The following is an 18,148-nucleotide window of genomic DNA, read 5'->3' as shown; positions in this document are numbered from 1 at the left end:
GTAAATGGCTTCAGACCTCTTATTGCTACACACTCAAAGCACATTATTTGACATAGTCCCCAATTCTGCCTAACTTCTTTGCTTTCTTGTCCTCATGTCTTTCTCTCTCAAAAGAAAAAAAAAACATTAATGGCTACACATTAATGCAATCTTTGCTGAGAGTTTCTTCATTTCATTGGAAATTTTGACAGGTCTTCAACACTTTGAAACTTAATCCTTATTGTTTGGGACCTAGAAGCACTGTACATTCCCAAATATTCAAGGACCTAAAATTCTGGACTCTATTTCCCTTCATTTCTTGTAAATCAACCAAATATTTCCTGGACTCCTCATCTCTTTCTTGTAATATTTGGTAAAACCAAATTACAAGTGACACACAATACTAAGGTTTTTGCCCATCCTTCTCCTGGGGCTGCTGGATCTTGAGGCACATAATCTACCCCAGAATTATTGCAAGGAATATTTTTGCCAGTGAATCACACAGATCAACACTTTTCAAGTCTTCCTACATCTGTTTCCTCAATGTCCACCACAAGATCATAGGCCAGTGCCACACAGTCGATGTTTTTGAAATGGCAATACCTCTCTTTTCATCATGCCAATTTCTACCTTGCTCAGAATAAATGCAGCTAGTTCCAGTGACAACCCCTAAGTCTGTGAGATAGCATCAGAAGTTGATGTCTCACAGCACATCCAATGCTGTCTGGGAAGCTTTCCTGAGCGTGTTTACTCCAAGAAGTAACTCAGTGATTCAGGAGTATCCCATTTTATGATATCATGGCTTTAAACAGGTAGCTTCTGTGGTGACCGTGAAAGGGGAAGAGAAAGTGCAGGAAAATTTATAGCTATGCCTGAACATAATGTGTGTTCCTTTTGTCTCCATTTCCATTCTATCAATCAGAATCCTATGACTCCCATTATTTGCAAGTGACATTCGGGAGGGATCAGGCCTGTGGCTAATAGAACAAAGATCATGAGACTCCCTCCACAGTATAAGACCCTGATTGACAGTCAGTGAAGTACGTTGATACTTGGGGACCATAGATGGCTGATGGTATTTTTTGAGTAATTTATAAAAAGAAGTCTCTGAAACAACTTTCAGGGAGCACCCCAACTTATGGGATGAGCTGTCTCGCGCTTTTCTCAGAACTTTGGTTTCCAGCCAAGACTAGATGAGAGGTGATGAAGAGCTGCCAGGGCCTGACAGTCTCTGCTTCTCCCCAGCTGCGGGTCTTCAAGCTGGCCAAGTCCTGGCCCACCTTGAACACACTCATCAAGATCATTGGGAACTCGGTGGGGGCGCTGGGGAACCTGACCATCATCCTCGCCATCATTGTCTTCATCTTCGCTCTGGTTGGCAAGCAGCTGCTCGGGGAAGACTACGGGGATCACCGTTCTGTTATCGCTGTACCAGGGGACGAGTGGCCTCGCTGGCACATGCATGACTTCTTCCATTCCTTCCTCATTGTCTTCCGGATCCTCTGTGGAGAGTGGATCGAGAACATGTGGGCCTGCATGGAAGTCAGCCAGAAATCCATATGCCTCATCCTCTTCTTGACGGTCATGGTGCTGGGGAACCTGGTGGTGAGTCCCCACTGGGTCCCACATCATGGGCAAGGAAGGAGGTTTCTGGGTCACTCTAAAAAAAACCTTGCTTGACCTTGCTTGACCTTGTGCATTTTTATGCCTACATTGTCCCCCCTGGTTGAGAAGTCTTAAAACTTTTTCAAAGCCATGTGGGACATACAATAAGAAATATGCCTCAGGAAGCAACTGACATGTAGGGACAAGCACATAAAACAAGGAAGGAAAATCCTGTGGGAAAATTTCCCACCACCGTTACTAGCTGGGCGACCCAGAGCAAGAGATCTATCTAATAATTCTCCCTGAGCTCTGATTTCCTTAAAAATCAAAAGTAAAAAAAAAAAAAAAAAAAAAAAAAAAAAAAAACAGTGCTTACTCATGGGCTTGCTGGGAAAATTAAATGACAGGAGATGACATATGCAAATTACCGAGTGCAGTGTCTGGGAACTCAATAAACGGTAGCTATTCATTGTTGAAGGAAAAATCCCCTCCCCCGCAATCTGGGGGTGCTCAGAGGATACATTTCTTCAGGAAAGAAGAGGAAAGAGCTAGGGCACAAGAGGAGAGGGTAAAAATTGGACCATGTCTAGCAGATCATAGTTTTTCAAATCTATTCCCAGGTTTTGGGGGAATCCCTCTGCAGGCCTTCCTGCCAATTAGTACCAACACCCCTTCTCCATCCCAGCCTGGTTCCTTGCCCTCAGTTGGCACCACCCACTCTAGTTGTGAGCAACTGACTAGCCCTAGGTTTTTTGTGGGGGAAGAAGTGAGCAAGAGAGGACATGGTCTTCCAAGAGCCATGTTCCTATTGCCATGGAAGTCCGCCATTTTGGATTCCTTTTGTGTAAGGTTTTACAGACAGGAGAAAGCTCAACAAAGAGATGAAAGAACATATCCAGACCCCCCAAATCTTTCCCAGCCTGGTCCCCGAGCCAGAGATGTTTTCTGCCTGCATCGCTGAATTGGGTCAGCCTGAAACTCCTTTCTCCCAGGCTCAGCTCACTCACCATCCTTGCAGAGCTATGAGCACACCTACCCCTCATGCAGAAAGTTTGTCTCTCTGAGCACTTTGACATCTCACCTATCTTCACATCTACTCTGAAAATTAGGGAGCTCCAACTCCCTGCTCACAGAAGAACATAAAGTTAGAAACAACAAGATGTGCCTGAGATTCCAGAGTGGGGAACACAAAGCAGGGCTTCAACAGATGTGAGTGACCCAAGGGCAAGCCCCTGCCTGCTTCTCTCTATTGTCCCTGAATGTCCCTTTGCTAAGCACGGTGATCCTCCACTGTGGTGGAGAATGTCTTTCCAAGCTTTGTCCTCCTGTGTCAGGTTACCCTGGGACATCCCCTCAGCAGCTCATTCTCCCAAGAAACAAGGCATCCTGGGCACATAAGGAGAGAGAGGTCAAGCTATGGTCCTACCATCCTGCTGCCCACCAGGTGGCTTGATGGAGCCATCTTCTCTTCCATTCCTTTTCTCCAGGTGCTCAACCTGTTCATCGCCCTGCTGCTGAACTCTTTCAGTGCCGACAACCTCACTGCACCAGAGGATGACGGGGAAGTGAACAACCTGCAGGTGGCCCTGGCACGGATCCAGGCTTTTGGCCGTCGCACCAAGCAGGCACTTCGCAGCTTCTTCAGCAGGCCCTGCCTGCCCCGCTGGCCCAAGACAGAGCCCCCGCTGTGGATGAAACCCTCCATCTCTATCTCCAAAGCCGAGAACCACATTGTTGCCGATGCTACTCCTATGAGGAGCCCTGGAGGGCTGCCAGCTCTCAGAGACCCCAGGGAGGACCACGGTGACTTCATCACCAATCCTAACGTGTGGGTCTCTGTGCCCATTGCTGAGGGTGAATCTGATCTCGATGACTTGGAGGATGATGGTGAGCAGGATGCTCAGAGCTCCTGCCAGGAAGTGCTCCCCAAAGTACAGGTAAGAGTGCTCCCTGGGAGACATCCTCACAAGGTAGGGAGGGGCCTCAAGGTAAGAGTGACAAAGGACGAAAGGGAAATGAAGGTACATAGGCTTTCCAGCATCAGGGCTGGCCCAGCCTTGACAGAGCCCCTGGCGAGTCAGGCATAGGAGACCTTGACATAAAGAAGCGAAAACCACGCCAAGTTCTCCAGAGGAGGTGACCCATCAGCAGGGCCTGGAAGAAAAGGTCCGAATGTCCATGCAGGGCCACAGATGAATCCCAGGCTACTCTGAGGTGCTTGGGCATTTTCTGTCACACAGCTGCCACTTCACTCTGCCTGGCTCAGACTTTGTACATGAGACACTAATGATATTCCTCCAATAACAGGATGTTTTCCAAGAGCAGGCTCATCTAAGCTTCACCAGCACCCTAAGAAGTCCTGATTATTAGGTGACTCATTTGAGGAGATTTTCCTGACGAGTGATGTCATCGGGAAATGACACTCCTTTCAGCATCAAAAAATTGAAGGCACATTTAAACCTTTGATAGTCTATATTTTTAAACCTTTGAACAGTTCTTTACTACCTCAAGCTGGTGCATCAACCCTATTAACCTCTTCTCGCTGACTCGGGACACATCCTGTGGCACAGTGTGGGAGGGCCAGGATCCCTGTGGGGGCCCTAGGGACATAGAGGGCTGCTGGCCAGGACACTAAGTGGCCTCAGACAGCTGTGCTTTGAATCTGCAGCTCTCCCATAGCCTTCTTACCCTACAGCTGTCACTTCTTTGGCGCTCCAGCAGCTGCTGTTATCAGCTGCCATTTTTTACATGCCTTTGTCTGGGTGACAGCCGAGGGCAGGGCGTCACCATCCCCAGAGTAAAGGACGTGAGCCCTGTCTGCCACCAAGAGGCATGTTCAGTTACGTTGGGGTTCTTTGGAGGGGTCCACTTGGCCAAGTTCACCAGCCGTCTGACTTCTGCACAAGCACTAATGGTCATGGCTAACATCTGTCGAGCCAAGCACTTCCTACAGAGTATTCTGTAAGCATTTAACATATTTAGTTGTCAAAATAATGGAATGATGTAGATCCTGCCTTTTAATTTTGCAAAGGGAGAAAAAAAAAAGCTAAGAGAGGTTAAGTAATTTGCCTACCCTCACACAGCTTCTAAGCAAAGGAGCAAGGAGTTAGATGCAGATCTACCTGGCTATAGCGTCTGAGCTCATTTCACACAAATGTACATATGGATGGATGTGTGTCAGTTGCATGTACGAAGTCCTTAGCTCTGTCAGCCTGTGGTGCGCAAGATCTTTTCAAATTTGGAAGTGTTCAGCTGAAACTGACTCAAGTACCCAGTTGGTACCCTTTCTCACTAGCAGGAGCAGCTGCAACAAGTCGGGAGATATGAGGACCACCTGGCACCTAGGAGCCCAGGCTCTGGTATCTCCTCTGAGGACCTAACTCCATATGTGGGTGAGCAGTGGAAAGACACAGCTGCTCCTCAGGTTCCTGCAGAGGTAGGTATGTGAGCTTCCTGGAGAGTTCAGATAGCCCGCTCTATACTGACCGGTGGACCAGTGGAAGTTGGGGCTGGGGGAGGGTATTCCAGACCACACTCCACCTTGTGACTTCATTTTTCATACTGGGAATTTTTTAAGTCCCCTGCCAACCTCTGGCAAATCCATGAATTTCAGCTTTCACATGCCATCACCAGAACCTCACCCCTGGATGGCTGTAGGGAGAGTGAGAAGAGAGTGAGACCCCACTAGCTGCGGGGAATAGGGCCATTCCTCAACCTCTCTGAGCCTGTTTCTTCATTGGGAAGTGGGTGATGCCTCCTTGGCAGGATTATTTTGAGGCTTAAATGAGATGCTGCTTGTCAAGTGTTTAGCTCCTGCCTGAAATGGAGTAAGTGCCCAGAAAATGACAGCTAAGAGAAAGGGAAACAAAAGACATTGCACAAAGAGAATCAAATACCTTTCAGAGGCAGCAGATAAAAGTTAGAGGTGCTCGTGGATGGGGAAGTCTTTCTCCCCTGCGAGGCTCCCCCGCTTTCTTTTGTCCACATCATTTTTTTTTCCCCTAGCCAAAAGCAGATCGGTGCTGGAGAGAGGCTGTCTGCCGGTGAGTGGTGAAGTGACAGCCTTACAGGGACCCAGCGAGCGGGAAGAAGACTCAGATTTAGGAATGTCCTCTAGGAGCTAAAAATAAACTTTGCAATGTGGCTTACAAATCTTGGAAGAAAACAATCCACCAGGAAAGAGGTGCCTCTAAAGGTTTAGCATCTTCATTACCCCGGTTAACGAATTAGAGACTTTAACGTGACACCTAGCCCCTGAGTGTGGACTGTGTGACAGGCACCGGGCTAGGCAAAGATAAGCCAGACATAAATCACCCCAAAGTTATCAAGCCCTCCAGCACAAGGCCTGTCAGCTGCTGGCTGCATGCCTTGGGCAAGGCTGACCCTAGCAGGTAAGATAAGAGAGAGGGCTGAGATGGGATTTGGGGGCAGTGGGTGAACACAAGCCAGATGGACCCCAGTGGGGAAGATTGTCACATTCTACACCTGGCTGTCACGTTCCCTTCTAAACATTCTAAGGACTCTGTTAGTTTTCCCTCTTTGATGTTTTCAGTACACAACATCTGAGTGTTGGTTTTATTTTTTTGTTTTGTTTTGTTTATGTTTTCTTGTCTATGACCCTGGCCAGGCAGGGAGGGGCCTGACAGCGACAGATGGGGACCCACCCCACCATTTGGGTCCATTAGCCAAGCTATCAGGTTTACTAATATGAGAGCAGCTTCAACTCCTAATTGAATTCACTGGAGACATTATAGGGCCAGAGCTGCCAGGAGGGCAGCAGGCCCCTCAGCCTTGCTCCCCGATTAAATATTCAAGCCCAGTGAAAGCTGAGAGTCTTTATGGGTGTAATTATGGTGTCTCGGGCCATCGCCAGCACTCCATCAGGGCCTGGAAGTTTACAGCTTCGCTTAGCTAAGCCTCGGGGGCTCCACAGGGAGCAGCAGTGTTCCGGGCCTCAGCTGCTGAGGCACCAAATGCATGCAGGATGCCGGTCAGGCCCAGCGGCAGGACCTAGGCCCTGAGGGGCTCGCCCTGCACCTCTGGGGATCTCAGCCAGTTGGCCCTGTGGGGGCCACACTGCGTGTGGGTCCCTCAGAGAACTGAGCTCACTGCCCTGGTCCTTTTCCCTGCAGGAAGTGGACGATACAAGTTCCTCAGAGGGCAGCACCGTGGACTGCCCAGACCCCGAGGAGATGCTGAAGAAGATCCCTGAGTTGGCAGATGACCTGGAAGAACCAGAGGAATGCTTCACAGAAGGTAAAGGGGCAGCTTGGGGCCTCCTCATGCTGCCGTTCATTAGGGCCAGAACCCAGGTGGATACTCACCTATGCACCTCTGGGTCCAGGGCCTTGGCTTGGGGTCCACAGGGGCCACAAAAACTGAGCCCCCCACAGCCTCATCCCAGGCTCAAGGGCTTCAGTGTCAGGTACGAATGACATGACTCACTGCCCCTCATGCCACGTCAGATGGACCCAGGACAGGAGCTGAGCCTCCCCTTCTCCCTTGAGAACATCTCACTGAGTTATAAATCCAGCCTTCTTGAGACTGAAAAGAGAACAGGTGGATAGTACCAAAACCGTTACCTTAACTCTTGATTTGGGACATAAAGGATCCAGAGGATGGCCACAACATATCTGTTTCCCTCCGTCTTTTCTATAACTTCATTTTTCATACTGGGAATTTTTAAGTCCCTGCCAACCTCTGGCAGATCCGTAAATTTCACACACCATCACCAGAACCTCATCCCTGGAAGGCTGTAGGGAGAGTGAGAAAAGAGTGAGACCCCACAAGCTGAGGGGTTTAGGGCCCTTAAAGGCACAGCCTGTATCTTATTCATCTTTTCCCTCATGTTTAGAACAGAGTCACATGACATTCTCAATATTTGTGCAATGAATGAATAAACAAATAGTTCACACTATGACAGTTATTGTGGCCTCAATCACTTTAAAGAAGTAGAAGTTGAGGGCTAGGACAAAAATCATGTTCATTGAGTTTCTTGTACCACTTGACCCTGGGCTAGGATGGGTCACAACATGCAGTGGCCACTTAGTTCAGTGTGGGCTCGGAGCCTAGTCCATCAGACACCACCAGATCCATGCCCATTGGTTCATCAGGCTTCCAGGGATGATTGAGCATAAAGATAGGGACCACTGGTATCATCTATAAGAAGGAAGATGGTTGAGGAGGACATCAGTGTGGGCTAGACCATAAAATTCGAGAGAATCACCTGAAGGGCTGAATTGAAGGACCACCTGGAAGGGACCCCTTCTCTCTTATTCCAGGAGAGGATTCTTTTCCAAAGGTACATTGAGTGGGTTTCCCAGAAGAGTGGTTTCTCTGCGGAGCTGGAGCAGAAGGGATCCCAGTGGAATATCACTCACTATGAGGCACCTCTCTCCACAGGCTGCATGCGACACTGTCCCTGCTGCAAAGTGGATGCCACCAAGTTCCCGTGGGACATGGGCTGGCAGCTGCGTAAGACCTGCTACCGCATCGTGGAGCACAGCTGGTTTGAGAGCTTCATCATCTTCATGATCCTGCTTAGCAGTGGGTCTCTGGTAAGGGGAAGTAGGGGTCCTTGCCCCCAAGCTCTCCATATGGGATCTCTTGCAATCTAACAGCCCTGGAGCTGCATCACTGGGCTCTTCTCAATCCTGGCCTTAAAGTTCTCAGCCTGAAGCTGGAGAAGGAGAGTTGTAGGTCAATGTTCCTCTTAACAGCAGGGGATGGAAGGTTCTAGATGGTCCACAACATGGCCTGCTCGGCCTGGCTGCTGCAAAATTGCATTGTAAACAGTGATTGCATGCTCCCTACCACACACACATACACACACACACACACACACACACACACACACACACACTTTATGGATGGAGAAACAAAGGTTTGGGGGACTTTTCCAAGCTCACCCAACTTGGCAGTAACAAAACCTAATTTTTCCCTCAACTGAGTCCCATATCCCTGATTTCCCTCCCTCTGACCTCCCCAAATATACTGGCTTTCCCTGAAGGCCTACAGAGACCATCCTTCTTATCTTATCAAACCACTTGCAAATGCTACTATTCATCCCTCAAAACAGGAAATTGCTATGGCAGTGCTTCTCAAAACTGAATCACCTGGGAAGCTAGCTAAAATGCAGGTTCTGCTTTGGAAGATTGGTGGCAGGGCCTGAGAGCCTGTATTTCCAACACGCTCTCAGATGAGGCTGATACTATCATCCATGAACCATTGCATACTGACCCGCAAGGCCTCAGGGATAGAAGCTCAGAGTTCAAGACACTCCTGAAGCCCCCGGCTGAATGCCAGGCTTTGTCAGACAAGAAGGAGGATCCTTTCTCTCCCAGGGTTCAATCTCGTGCTCATCTCAACAGAACAAGATAGATGATAAAGACACCGGAAGGGACTGGTCATCCCCAGTTGTACATATTTTGTAGGTGAAGAAGTTGAAGCCCAAAGACATGAAGGAAACTGCGTGGGGACCCAGATAACTAGTTCAAGGTCTGGGACTAGAGACGCACTGTCTTGATTCCACTGCTCGAAGCATTTTCACTTGTCTTGTTCCTCCTCTATCATTGATGCCCTGAAAATAATCTACTGAATATCTGAGCACTGGACTTCAATGCCAGACTTCCCATGTAGGGTGCCAGAACTGCTCAGTGTGGCTTCAACGTTGGGGTAGAGCAGCGGCAGGGATGAGGCTCCACCCTGAGAGGTGGAGGAGGACCCAGCAGGGATGGCACAAAGTCAAGTGGGGAGAGTGTCGGTAAGAGGACTGGCCTGCTGTCATAGCAATTGCAGAAGGTGGCAGTTTCTGAAAGTGCCATTGCAATGGGACAGGATGCCAATTGTCCACCTGGACTGCAAGCATGCTGAGGCCACATTGCAGGAGCTGGAGGAGGTGAGACAGGGCTTTCTCCACACCTTCCCTTCTCTCCCTTCTGATCTCCTGGATAAAATGATAATGCTGATTACTCTCCATTTTTCTCCATTCTCCCTTGCTCTTCCTCACACCCCAGCTGTCACCCTCCCCATTTCCAGCAGGGACTCAGATCCTGCAACAGCTGCTCTGCCCCAGCCCACCCCACCCCAGCAGCTTCCCTTCACTCCCCATCTCCTTCCCCATGGGGCCAAACAGGCTTGCACCAAATTTAGTCTTTATGCTTTTACTTGGAGTACTTTTTAAAATATAACATGAGTTTTCATCTGACAAAGTAAAATGCAAAAAGAGAGAGAGAGAGAGAGAGAGAGAGAGAGAGAGAGAGAGAGAGAGAGAGAGAGAGAGAGAGAGAGAGAGAGAGAGAGAGAGAGAGAGAGAGAAACCAAGTTGGAAATTATAGCAAAAGTCAAAAGGAAAAAATTACCCATGTTCCTATCACTCAAAGTGAAGCTTACTTTGAAAAAATTGTGGTATATCTCCTTTCCATCTCTCTTATGCACAGAATACATAATACATATTATAAAATTAAAATCACATCTGTGAGTCTGTGATTTCCCAGGAAATTTTCTTAGGAATTGTTCTCATACTATCTCACTTAACGACTACAACATATTCTATTAGAGAAATGTGCCATATTTATTCAACCAACCCCTGTGTTTACTTCTAATAAGCATCACGTAGCCATATGCACTGCCTTGGAGATTTCAATGATTGCCTGTCAGGTTGGGTCCTAGATTCAGAACCCTAAGCAATTTTCCTGTGCTGGCAGTTTATTGGGGTACTCTCAGATAAAGTCCATGAGGGGAGTAAATGAGCAAAGAAAGGAGCTAAGAGAAGTTGAAATTCAGCCATGAATTTCCCACAGGAAGCCCTCCCCTTGAAACAAAGGGGATGACCTGATAAACCCACATGTCAATCCTCATTGGCTGCCCTGGGTAGAGACAGATATCTAATCCGCAAAGTAGTCCCCAAGGTGGGCCCAACAAAGTCACTCCCAGTGCTGGTGAGTGGGGTGCTGGCTCATAAAGAGGGTCCTAATGGCATCTAGTGCCCTTAGGACAAGTCCTTGAAGGCAGAATTACTGGGTTTCTAAAACCTTGGAGTTATGTTTCCAATTTGGCTTCCCCAAAACTATTTTTGTTTTCCATCCCACCAGTCACAACCAGTGTTGGGGTCTCCCCTCCATTCTTTTTGATCTCCACCAGTCTGATAAAAGAACAATATGGCATCTTCTTTTAATTTCCATTTCCTTGATTACCAGTGAGATAAAACGCTTTTTTTTTTTCAGAAGTTTGTTGGCATTTCTTACTCTCATTTTTTTTGTGTGTGTGAACTGCCTGCGAACATCCTTTGATGCTTTTATTTTTAAACCAAGTCACTGTTAGCATCCCTTTGGTTTGCTTCCAAAAATCCTATTCGAGAAGGTTTCCTTTCTCACTTGCATTCAACAACCCTGCAAAGCATCAGCAGGGCTTCATGTCCCTGTTGGCTGAGGAAGTCTTGGTTTATATCTCACAATGCCTCCTCCAGTCTCCACCTCCCCTCCCAGGAACAGAGGCAAGAAAATGATACTGCTCCCAGGGACTGTGAGCAGGGCTGGCAGGGTCCTTCCCTGTCTGCCTGGGCCCCTGTGCAGCCTGTCCCTCTCTTCCTTTCCCTCCAGGCCTTTGAAGATTATTACCTGGACCAGAAGCCCAAGGTGAAGGCTTTGCTGGAATACTCTGACAGGGTGTTCACCTTTATCTTTGTGTTTGAGATGCTGCTCAAGTGGGTGGCCTATGGCTTCAAGAAGTACTTCACCAACGCCTGGTGCTGGCTGGACTTCCTCATTGTGAATGTGAGTGGCTCAGTGGGCACACATGGGGCTTGGGGTTCTCAACTCTGACTAATGACGACAGCTAGTGCAGAGGAATCCCAAAGAGAATCTTTAAATACCGAATTGAGTCTGAGAATACCTGTGAGTGGTAAGCTCCAACACAAAGGTGACCCTCCTGTGAGCCCTCAGTTCTTAGACCCCCAACCAGAAAGACTACCAGAGTCCTCTGCATTTTTATATCCAAAGCAAGATGACTCAGGGGCTATTCAGCGTCTTAAGACCCTGCATCCACTGCCAGGGCTCTGGACCTTGGGGAACACAGAGAAATCTGCCTGCCTGCTAGCTCCACGGTCTCCATCCCTAGCTACTTTCGAATCACCTGGGGAACTCTTAAAAATACAGTAGCCAAACACTATTACTCCAGAGATTCTGATCTTTCTAATTTGGGATGGGGTCCAGGTATCAGTATTATGTAAAATCTTCTGGGCATTTCCAAAGTGCCGCTATGATTGAAAACCACTGAGTTGACACCATTGGCTCCTCCCATTGGAAAGGAAAGAGGGTCCCTTTGGAGAGGTGATGATCCAGAGCTCATGTGTTCAGATTCCCAGTAACCTGTGACCATTAACCTCTGCTTTAGGGAATTTACCATGTGCTTCCCACACATACATTAGACTTGTGGTTCCTTGGAGTCACCTCTCCTGTATCTTAACCAATACATTTTTCCCTATCTCTCTCTCACCCTCCCTCCCTCCCTCCCCCTACCCTCTCTCCACTCTTGGCTTTGCCACAAAGCTGAGGGCTCCTGTAAGCAGGGTGAGGCATAGTGCTGTTTATCTCATCCTCCCCCAACCAGCAGACACCAGCGTCAAGGTCTACACATTGGAGGTGTCAGGAAATGTGTCGAGTATTTGGTGCTTGCTTCCTAAAACTGGATGGAGTTCAGTACAGAACATTCTGTCCAGCCTCCCATGTTGGCAGGTCCTCCACAGCAGGCCAGCGCATACGACTCTCTTCTCTCTTCTTTCCTGATGCCAGTGTGCTAGCATCATCTGGCTCCTGCACCACAGGGACTAGCTGCAAGGTCTAAAAATCTGAGTCATGGGTGCTAATTTTGTGCATATAAAATAGTTATTCATACATGAAAGGAAAATGTTTATTCTGACCCCACCCTTTTAGGGGTGTAGTAACTTTTACCTATGTAGATCTCACTAGTTTCAGTCCTAATCACCTTAAATGGTCACCCCCTAATTCCACCCATCTTCCTACGGAAACTGTCTTCTAACCATCTGCCCTTCCTCCCTTACATTGCTACTTTCATCTATCAAATATTCACCCTTTTTTATTCCTTCCTCCAAAACATTCATTTATCTTTATTTCCTCCATGTGTCCTTCTCTACCAGTCTTTTCCTTCTAGCTATTCATTCCCATTCTTCTTTTCTTCTATCCATTCATTCATTGATCCTCAACCCTTATATCTTTCTCTCTTTTGATTCATCCTTCTATCCAAATATCCAGTCATCTAGCTTTCTATTCACCTATTCATGCATCTTTCACCCAAACATCCATTCATTCTTCCACCCATTCATTTTTCCACCTTTCTATTCTTCAATCCATCCAACTATCCTTCCTGTGTTTCACTGTTCATTCATCTCTTCCCCTTCCTTCCACCCATCTATATTCATCTACTCATGTCCATTTATCTCCTTTATTCTATCCATGCAATCAATCTTCATATCATCCATTGATTTATCCCATTCAGCCATTCTAATTCCTCATCTTTACACTCAACCATCCATTCTTTACATCCATTCTTCAGCCATCCATTCTTCTACTCTTCTCTGCTTCCATACTTTTTCCTTTCTCCTTTGATTTCTATCTTCCATCCTTCCATTTGACTACCAAATCTATCGTCTTTGTAAGCTTTAATCCATCTTTCGGCTTTCCATTCAGATGTTCTTCCTTTCTTCTTTCATTCCTTTCATCCATCCCATCATACTTCAACCTCTTCATCTATTTACCAAGTGTTTATTCAAATCTACCAAATACAAGATTGTTTTACAAAGTGCTCATAGAGGAATAAAAGCAAGAAATAAATATTCCCCACCTCCAGGAGTTTACGCTTTGGTCTTTCAACAGATTAAGACACATATAAGGAAATTAATGTATTAAGATGGGGATGTGGTGGACACTTTTGGGGACAGTTAGTATCTTGAGGAGACAGGTACATGAACTTTCTTTCACTCGGGAGGTGGGGTGGCTGTGAAGGTTTCATACAGGAGATGGCATTATATATGAGGCATACACATGAGCAAGAGCAGAGAGGTGCAGAGTTACTGGACAAGGCCCATCCTAGCTAAAGGATGCTTTTGAACAAAGGCACAGACACAAGGGTGGTTGGGGGAACAATTTGATTTGGGTAGGATACATGGGTGAAATATGACTAGAAGAGTAGGTTGTTGTCATGTAATATAGGCTAAGGAGACAGAAACTTTCCCTAAGAGTGATAAAGGACCAATAAATGTCAGGCCTATAAGAGAGATGTGATCATAACCAGATTGGCAATAGAGTATGAATGAGATGGATAAAATACTGGGGCTTAGAGACCAGTTGGGAGGCTAGTGGCCTGAGCAGTGGGAAGAGCTGGGATGAGTGGGTGGGATTTGCAGGAGAGGTGGCAGCCCCTGTGTGCCCCAGCTGTAAATGTTCAACATGATCCAGGCTTCCCAGAAAGAAGAGAAAAAGACTCACTAGGGCTAACATGGAACTGGCCCCAAACCTCCCATCTCTCAACCAGCCAGGCAGCTGGGTGCTACCTGGTAGTGTCTGGATGTTTCTGTAATGAAACAAAGAGGTCCTTTCCATTCCAGTTCTTTGTCCTAGTGAAATGAGCTACCTATTCATAGAATGGGTATTATTTAAGGCTCAAGCACCCAAGCGTAAACCCTTTCCTTTCTAAAATTATTGTGTACAACCCTACCTGGATACCAGAATAAGCACAGGATTAGGTCACAGCCCCCTGCAGGCTTGAGCCTGTACACAGAGTATCTCCCTAGCACCTTCAAAATTCCTAGAAGGGGCAACCATTTTTCCATGTCAATTTGTGTCCTTTGAAGTCCTTGGGTTATCATTTTTAAAAAAAAATAAAAATAAAAACCTTACAGCTGACAGACCAACAGGGGCTCACAACTCAGTCATTACATCTCAGACATCTGTTGAAGCTAGACCCCTCTTGCCATTCGTTCTTGTTGAGAACTGCAGAACTCTAAGAACTGTAGGATTCCTTTAGTCTGTCGTCTTCATTTTACAAAGGGCAAAAGTATCCTGGACTAGCAGGTCACAAAAAATTCGGAATCAAGAGGGACCTTGAGGTGGGCTGGGGATATAGCTTGGTTGGTAAAGTGCTTGCCTAGCATGTACAAGGCCCTGGGTTCAAGACCCAGTACCACCACAAAAGAAAAGAAAAGGAAAAGAGGAACCCGAGTCTCACCCAGAACAGGACTCTTTCCAGTGCATTTTTCTGAGCAAATACAATTAAGATTCATTTTATATCCCTCAAAATAAACTATAAGCATTGCCACCATGAAGGGGCATCATCTCTCCAAATCCCTAAAAGTCAATCAAAATTTCAAGGTTTGGGGGCCTACCTGACACTAGAAAGGAAAGAAAGTTTGACCACCTGTGTAGCAATGTGGGAGAATGTGTTTTTCTTCTTCACAGGTCCAAGTAAGTAAGGAGTAAAATTTTCTCTAAATGAGGAGGGACTGGGCTCTTTCTCTACCTCTCACTGCTATACAGAATAAGGTTGGAGCCAGGACAGTGGCTTAGACAGAGCAGGAAAGGGGAGGCTGGGCAGAGATCTCCTGTCTTTTTTCACCAGGTTACCCTCTTGGAACCCTAGTGTGATGCTTTTGCTCTCTGCCTGCACTCAGATCTCACTGACGAGCCTCATAGCGAAGATCCTGGAATATTCTGATATGGAATCCATCAAAGCCCTTCGGACTCTCCGTGCCCTGCGACCACTGCGGGCTCTGTCGCGTTTCGAAGGCATGCGGGTAAGACCTATCTCAGAACTTCTCTTATAAACTTTTACTTGGTAACCCTTACCCATGCCTTCATACCACTGACCCCCACCTCCAAAAGACAGTTCTGCATCTTCCCTTCCTGCTCCCACTTTGATGATACTGCATGTCCCAACTCTCCAGGTCCTCCCCTAGACCCTGTGTGATAACCTCTTTCCTTCTCATTCATAGATATCACACCTACCAGGATTCACTCCCGTTGTGAAGTGATCTTGTCTCAAGGCTCCACAGCATCTATTATCTCAGTCTCCCAACTCTGCCTCTTGTTCTTATTGACAACATCTCCAGAACATCCCAAGCTCTCCACCTTTCCCTGATGAATGAGTCTTTTCTCTAGTGGTCCAATTAAATAGAGTGACATCTTTGATTCAGCAGCTCAGCCACCACGCACTGGAACGCACCTTCTCTCCAACCTAACACAGTCCCCACGTCCTGTGAATTACTCCCTTCCATCCACTCTTCCCCTATCTATTATTATCAGCCTCCACCTTGCCCTTTCTCCACCACTGGCTCAAAAATTAACTTGGATTTTTAAAAGTAATTTATATCTTTACAAATACTAGGAACTACAGATTGAAATAGTTTGAATTTTATTTTAATTTGTACCCAGATTCCTTTTTTTTTTTTTTTTGTACCAAGGATTGAACTCAGAGGCACTTGACCACTGAGCCACATCACCAGCCCTATTTTGTATTTTATTTAGAGACAGGGTCTCATGAGTTGCTTAGGGCCTTGTTTTTGCTGAGACTGGCTTTGAACTCACAATCCTCCTATCTCGGCCTCCCGAGCCATTGGGGTTACAGGCGTGCACCACTATGCCCAGCTTGTACCCATTTTCTTGTTTGCTGATTTTCAAATGAGTGAGTTGGTGAATAAAGATTTAGTTTCACTGATGTTTGTATGAATTCTCTAAAATGCAGAAATTGAGGATAATAAAGTAAGGCTTGAAAAGCCTGCATATATGAATACAGCACATATACTTGTACCTCTAAATGTGTATGCTTATGCTTATAAAATGATCCATATTCTCAGTCCTAAGGAAAGATACTGAAACCTTCCTTCAGTGAGGTTAGGGGAACAAGATCTAAACCCATCTTCGGCTGCCCAATGTCTCTTAATCTTCTGAGTGTGAATTATTGCACTAATTAACACACATCTCTTGCTGTTTCCAAAGGCCCACTGGCTCATGAAGTAGCTTGAATGAGTATAGAAGGAAATGGGACCCAGTAGGGAGGGGCATTTGCAGTGTCCCAGGTCCTTTTCTATTTCCCACCAGGTGGTGGTAGATGCCTTGGTGGGCGCCATCCCATCCATTATGAATGTCCTCCTCGTCTGCCTCATCTTCTGGCTCATCTTCAGCATCATGGGCGTGAACCTCTTCGCAGGGAAGTTTTGGAGGTGCATCAACAATACCAACAAAGACTTTTCTCTTGTGCATTGGTCAATTGTGAATAACATTTCTGATTGTCGGAATCAAAACAACAGTGACAACTTTTTCTGGGTCAACGTGAAAGTCAACTTTGACAATGTTGCAATGGGTTACCTCGCACTTCTTCAGGTGGTGAGTCAACTATGAGATCAACCATTTCTCTTTCTTTGGATGCCCAACAAGTGAAGAAAGTCTGGAATCTTCCAGAAGATGCAATAATAGAGATATTGCTAGGGATATCACTAAGAGTGGGCTGAGGTCATTCTTCATTCCTATAGACTACACAAATGATACCCATTAGGCTAGAAGACATTACCAATGAGTGCCATCTTACAGTGGTGCAGTTAGACAAGTCTAGGTTAAGAGCACAGAATAAAGGGAAGGGACCCCCATAGGGTTATGTCAAGGGATTACTTAGAACACACTGCCTATACAAAATGACCATTGTATAGCCACGTGCTCAGTCTTCTACTTTATATCGTCTCCTAGATGGTAATAAATCATGTCTAATTAAGTTTCTTACTATAATATATGATGTTGTCATAATGACAGTCAAACAAATTCATACTTTCTATTTATTCCTTCATCCCTTGCTTTCATCCACTTATTTATTCAGTCCCCTTTTCACTCAAGTTTTGATACAATTGCTTATACATTTGTCATGTATTTACCCACAAGTTCACCTATTCCACCATTTATTCATAATAGTCAACAAATGATAACTAAGTAGCTTTGGTATGCCAGGCATACTAAAGATACTAAAGGCATGGGAGATACAGTCAGAACTGGTTTCAGGGACCAATGTTATATGAGAAAAACAAACAAATACATGAATAGGAATAGTCCATTTAACGCTATAAAAGGCCTAGGAGTGCACGACTTGAGATGTCTTTCATGACCAGCATATGTTAAAAGGCATGCCCAATTTCAAGACCTCAAGAACAATAAAACTCGAGACAAAAATGTGGAGGTCTTCTACTCCCAACTTCCTGATATTCAAGAGGTGGCTATATCCCATTCTTACGTCATGTGCATTGGTGGGAAAGTGATTGAGAAAATGGCAGCCCCAAGACAGGTAGCCTTATCCAGAGCACAGAGCAGTCTCAGCAGATGACACTACAGCATCCAGATAGCCAATCATGCCAAACTCTAGAAAGTTTCATGTCTTTGATGCCACTCTATTCTGAAATAGCCACATGTGGATTACTTTAAATCATCTTATAAGATTGGTCAAGTCACCCAAAGGACTCTTTCCTTTCTCACTTTCTGCCCAAGCCCTTTCTTCCTCAAGCCTCCTAAGC

At 46.2% G+C, this 18,148-nt stretch overlaps 1 protein-coding gene across 3 annotated transcripts in view; it reads left to right on the top strand.

Moving 5' to 3' along the window:
• Scn10a (sodium voltage-gated channel alpha subunit 10) overlaps window positions 1-18,148 on the top strand; it is a 92,763-nt gene that overhangs the window by 59,872 nt on the left and 14,743 nt on the right. For 2 of the 3 annotated variants that reach the window (XM_076869111.2, XM_076869117.2), the window contains exons 15-22: window positions 1,225-1,584; window positions 3,072-3,521; window positions 4,880-5,020; window positions 6,717-6,840; window positions 7,987-8,141; window positions 11,184-11,357; window positions 15,269-15,391; window positions 16,695-16,979. In XM_076869111.2, coding sequence (XP_076725226.2) covers window positions 1,225-1,584; window positions 3,072-3,521; window positions 4,880-5,020; window positions 6,717-6,840; window positions 7,987-8,141; window positions 11,184-11,357; window positions 15,269-15,391; window positions 16,695-16,979 — 1,812 coding nt within the window. The remainder of the gene's footprint in view (window positions 1-1,224; window positions 1,585-3,071; window positions 3,522-4,879; window positions 5,021-6,716; window positions 6,841-7,986; window positions 8,142-11,183; window positions 11,358-15,268; window positions 15,392-16,694; window positions 16,980-18,148) is intronic. The other variant, XM_076869125.2, reaches the window with a different exon arrangement.

The sequence above is a fragment of the Callospermophilus lateralis genome, chromosome 1 (genome assembly GCF_048772815.1).
Source record: "Callospermophilus lateralis isolate mCalLat2 chromosome 1, mCalLat2.hap1, whole genome shotgun sequence".
In the NCBI taxonomy this organism is placed as follows: Eukaryota; Metazoa; Chordata; class Mammalia; order Rodentia; family Sciuridae; genus Callospermophilus; species Callospermophilus lateralis.
This window is presented reverse-complemented; position numbering and strand designations above follow the sequence as displayed.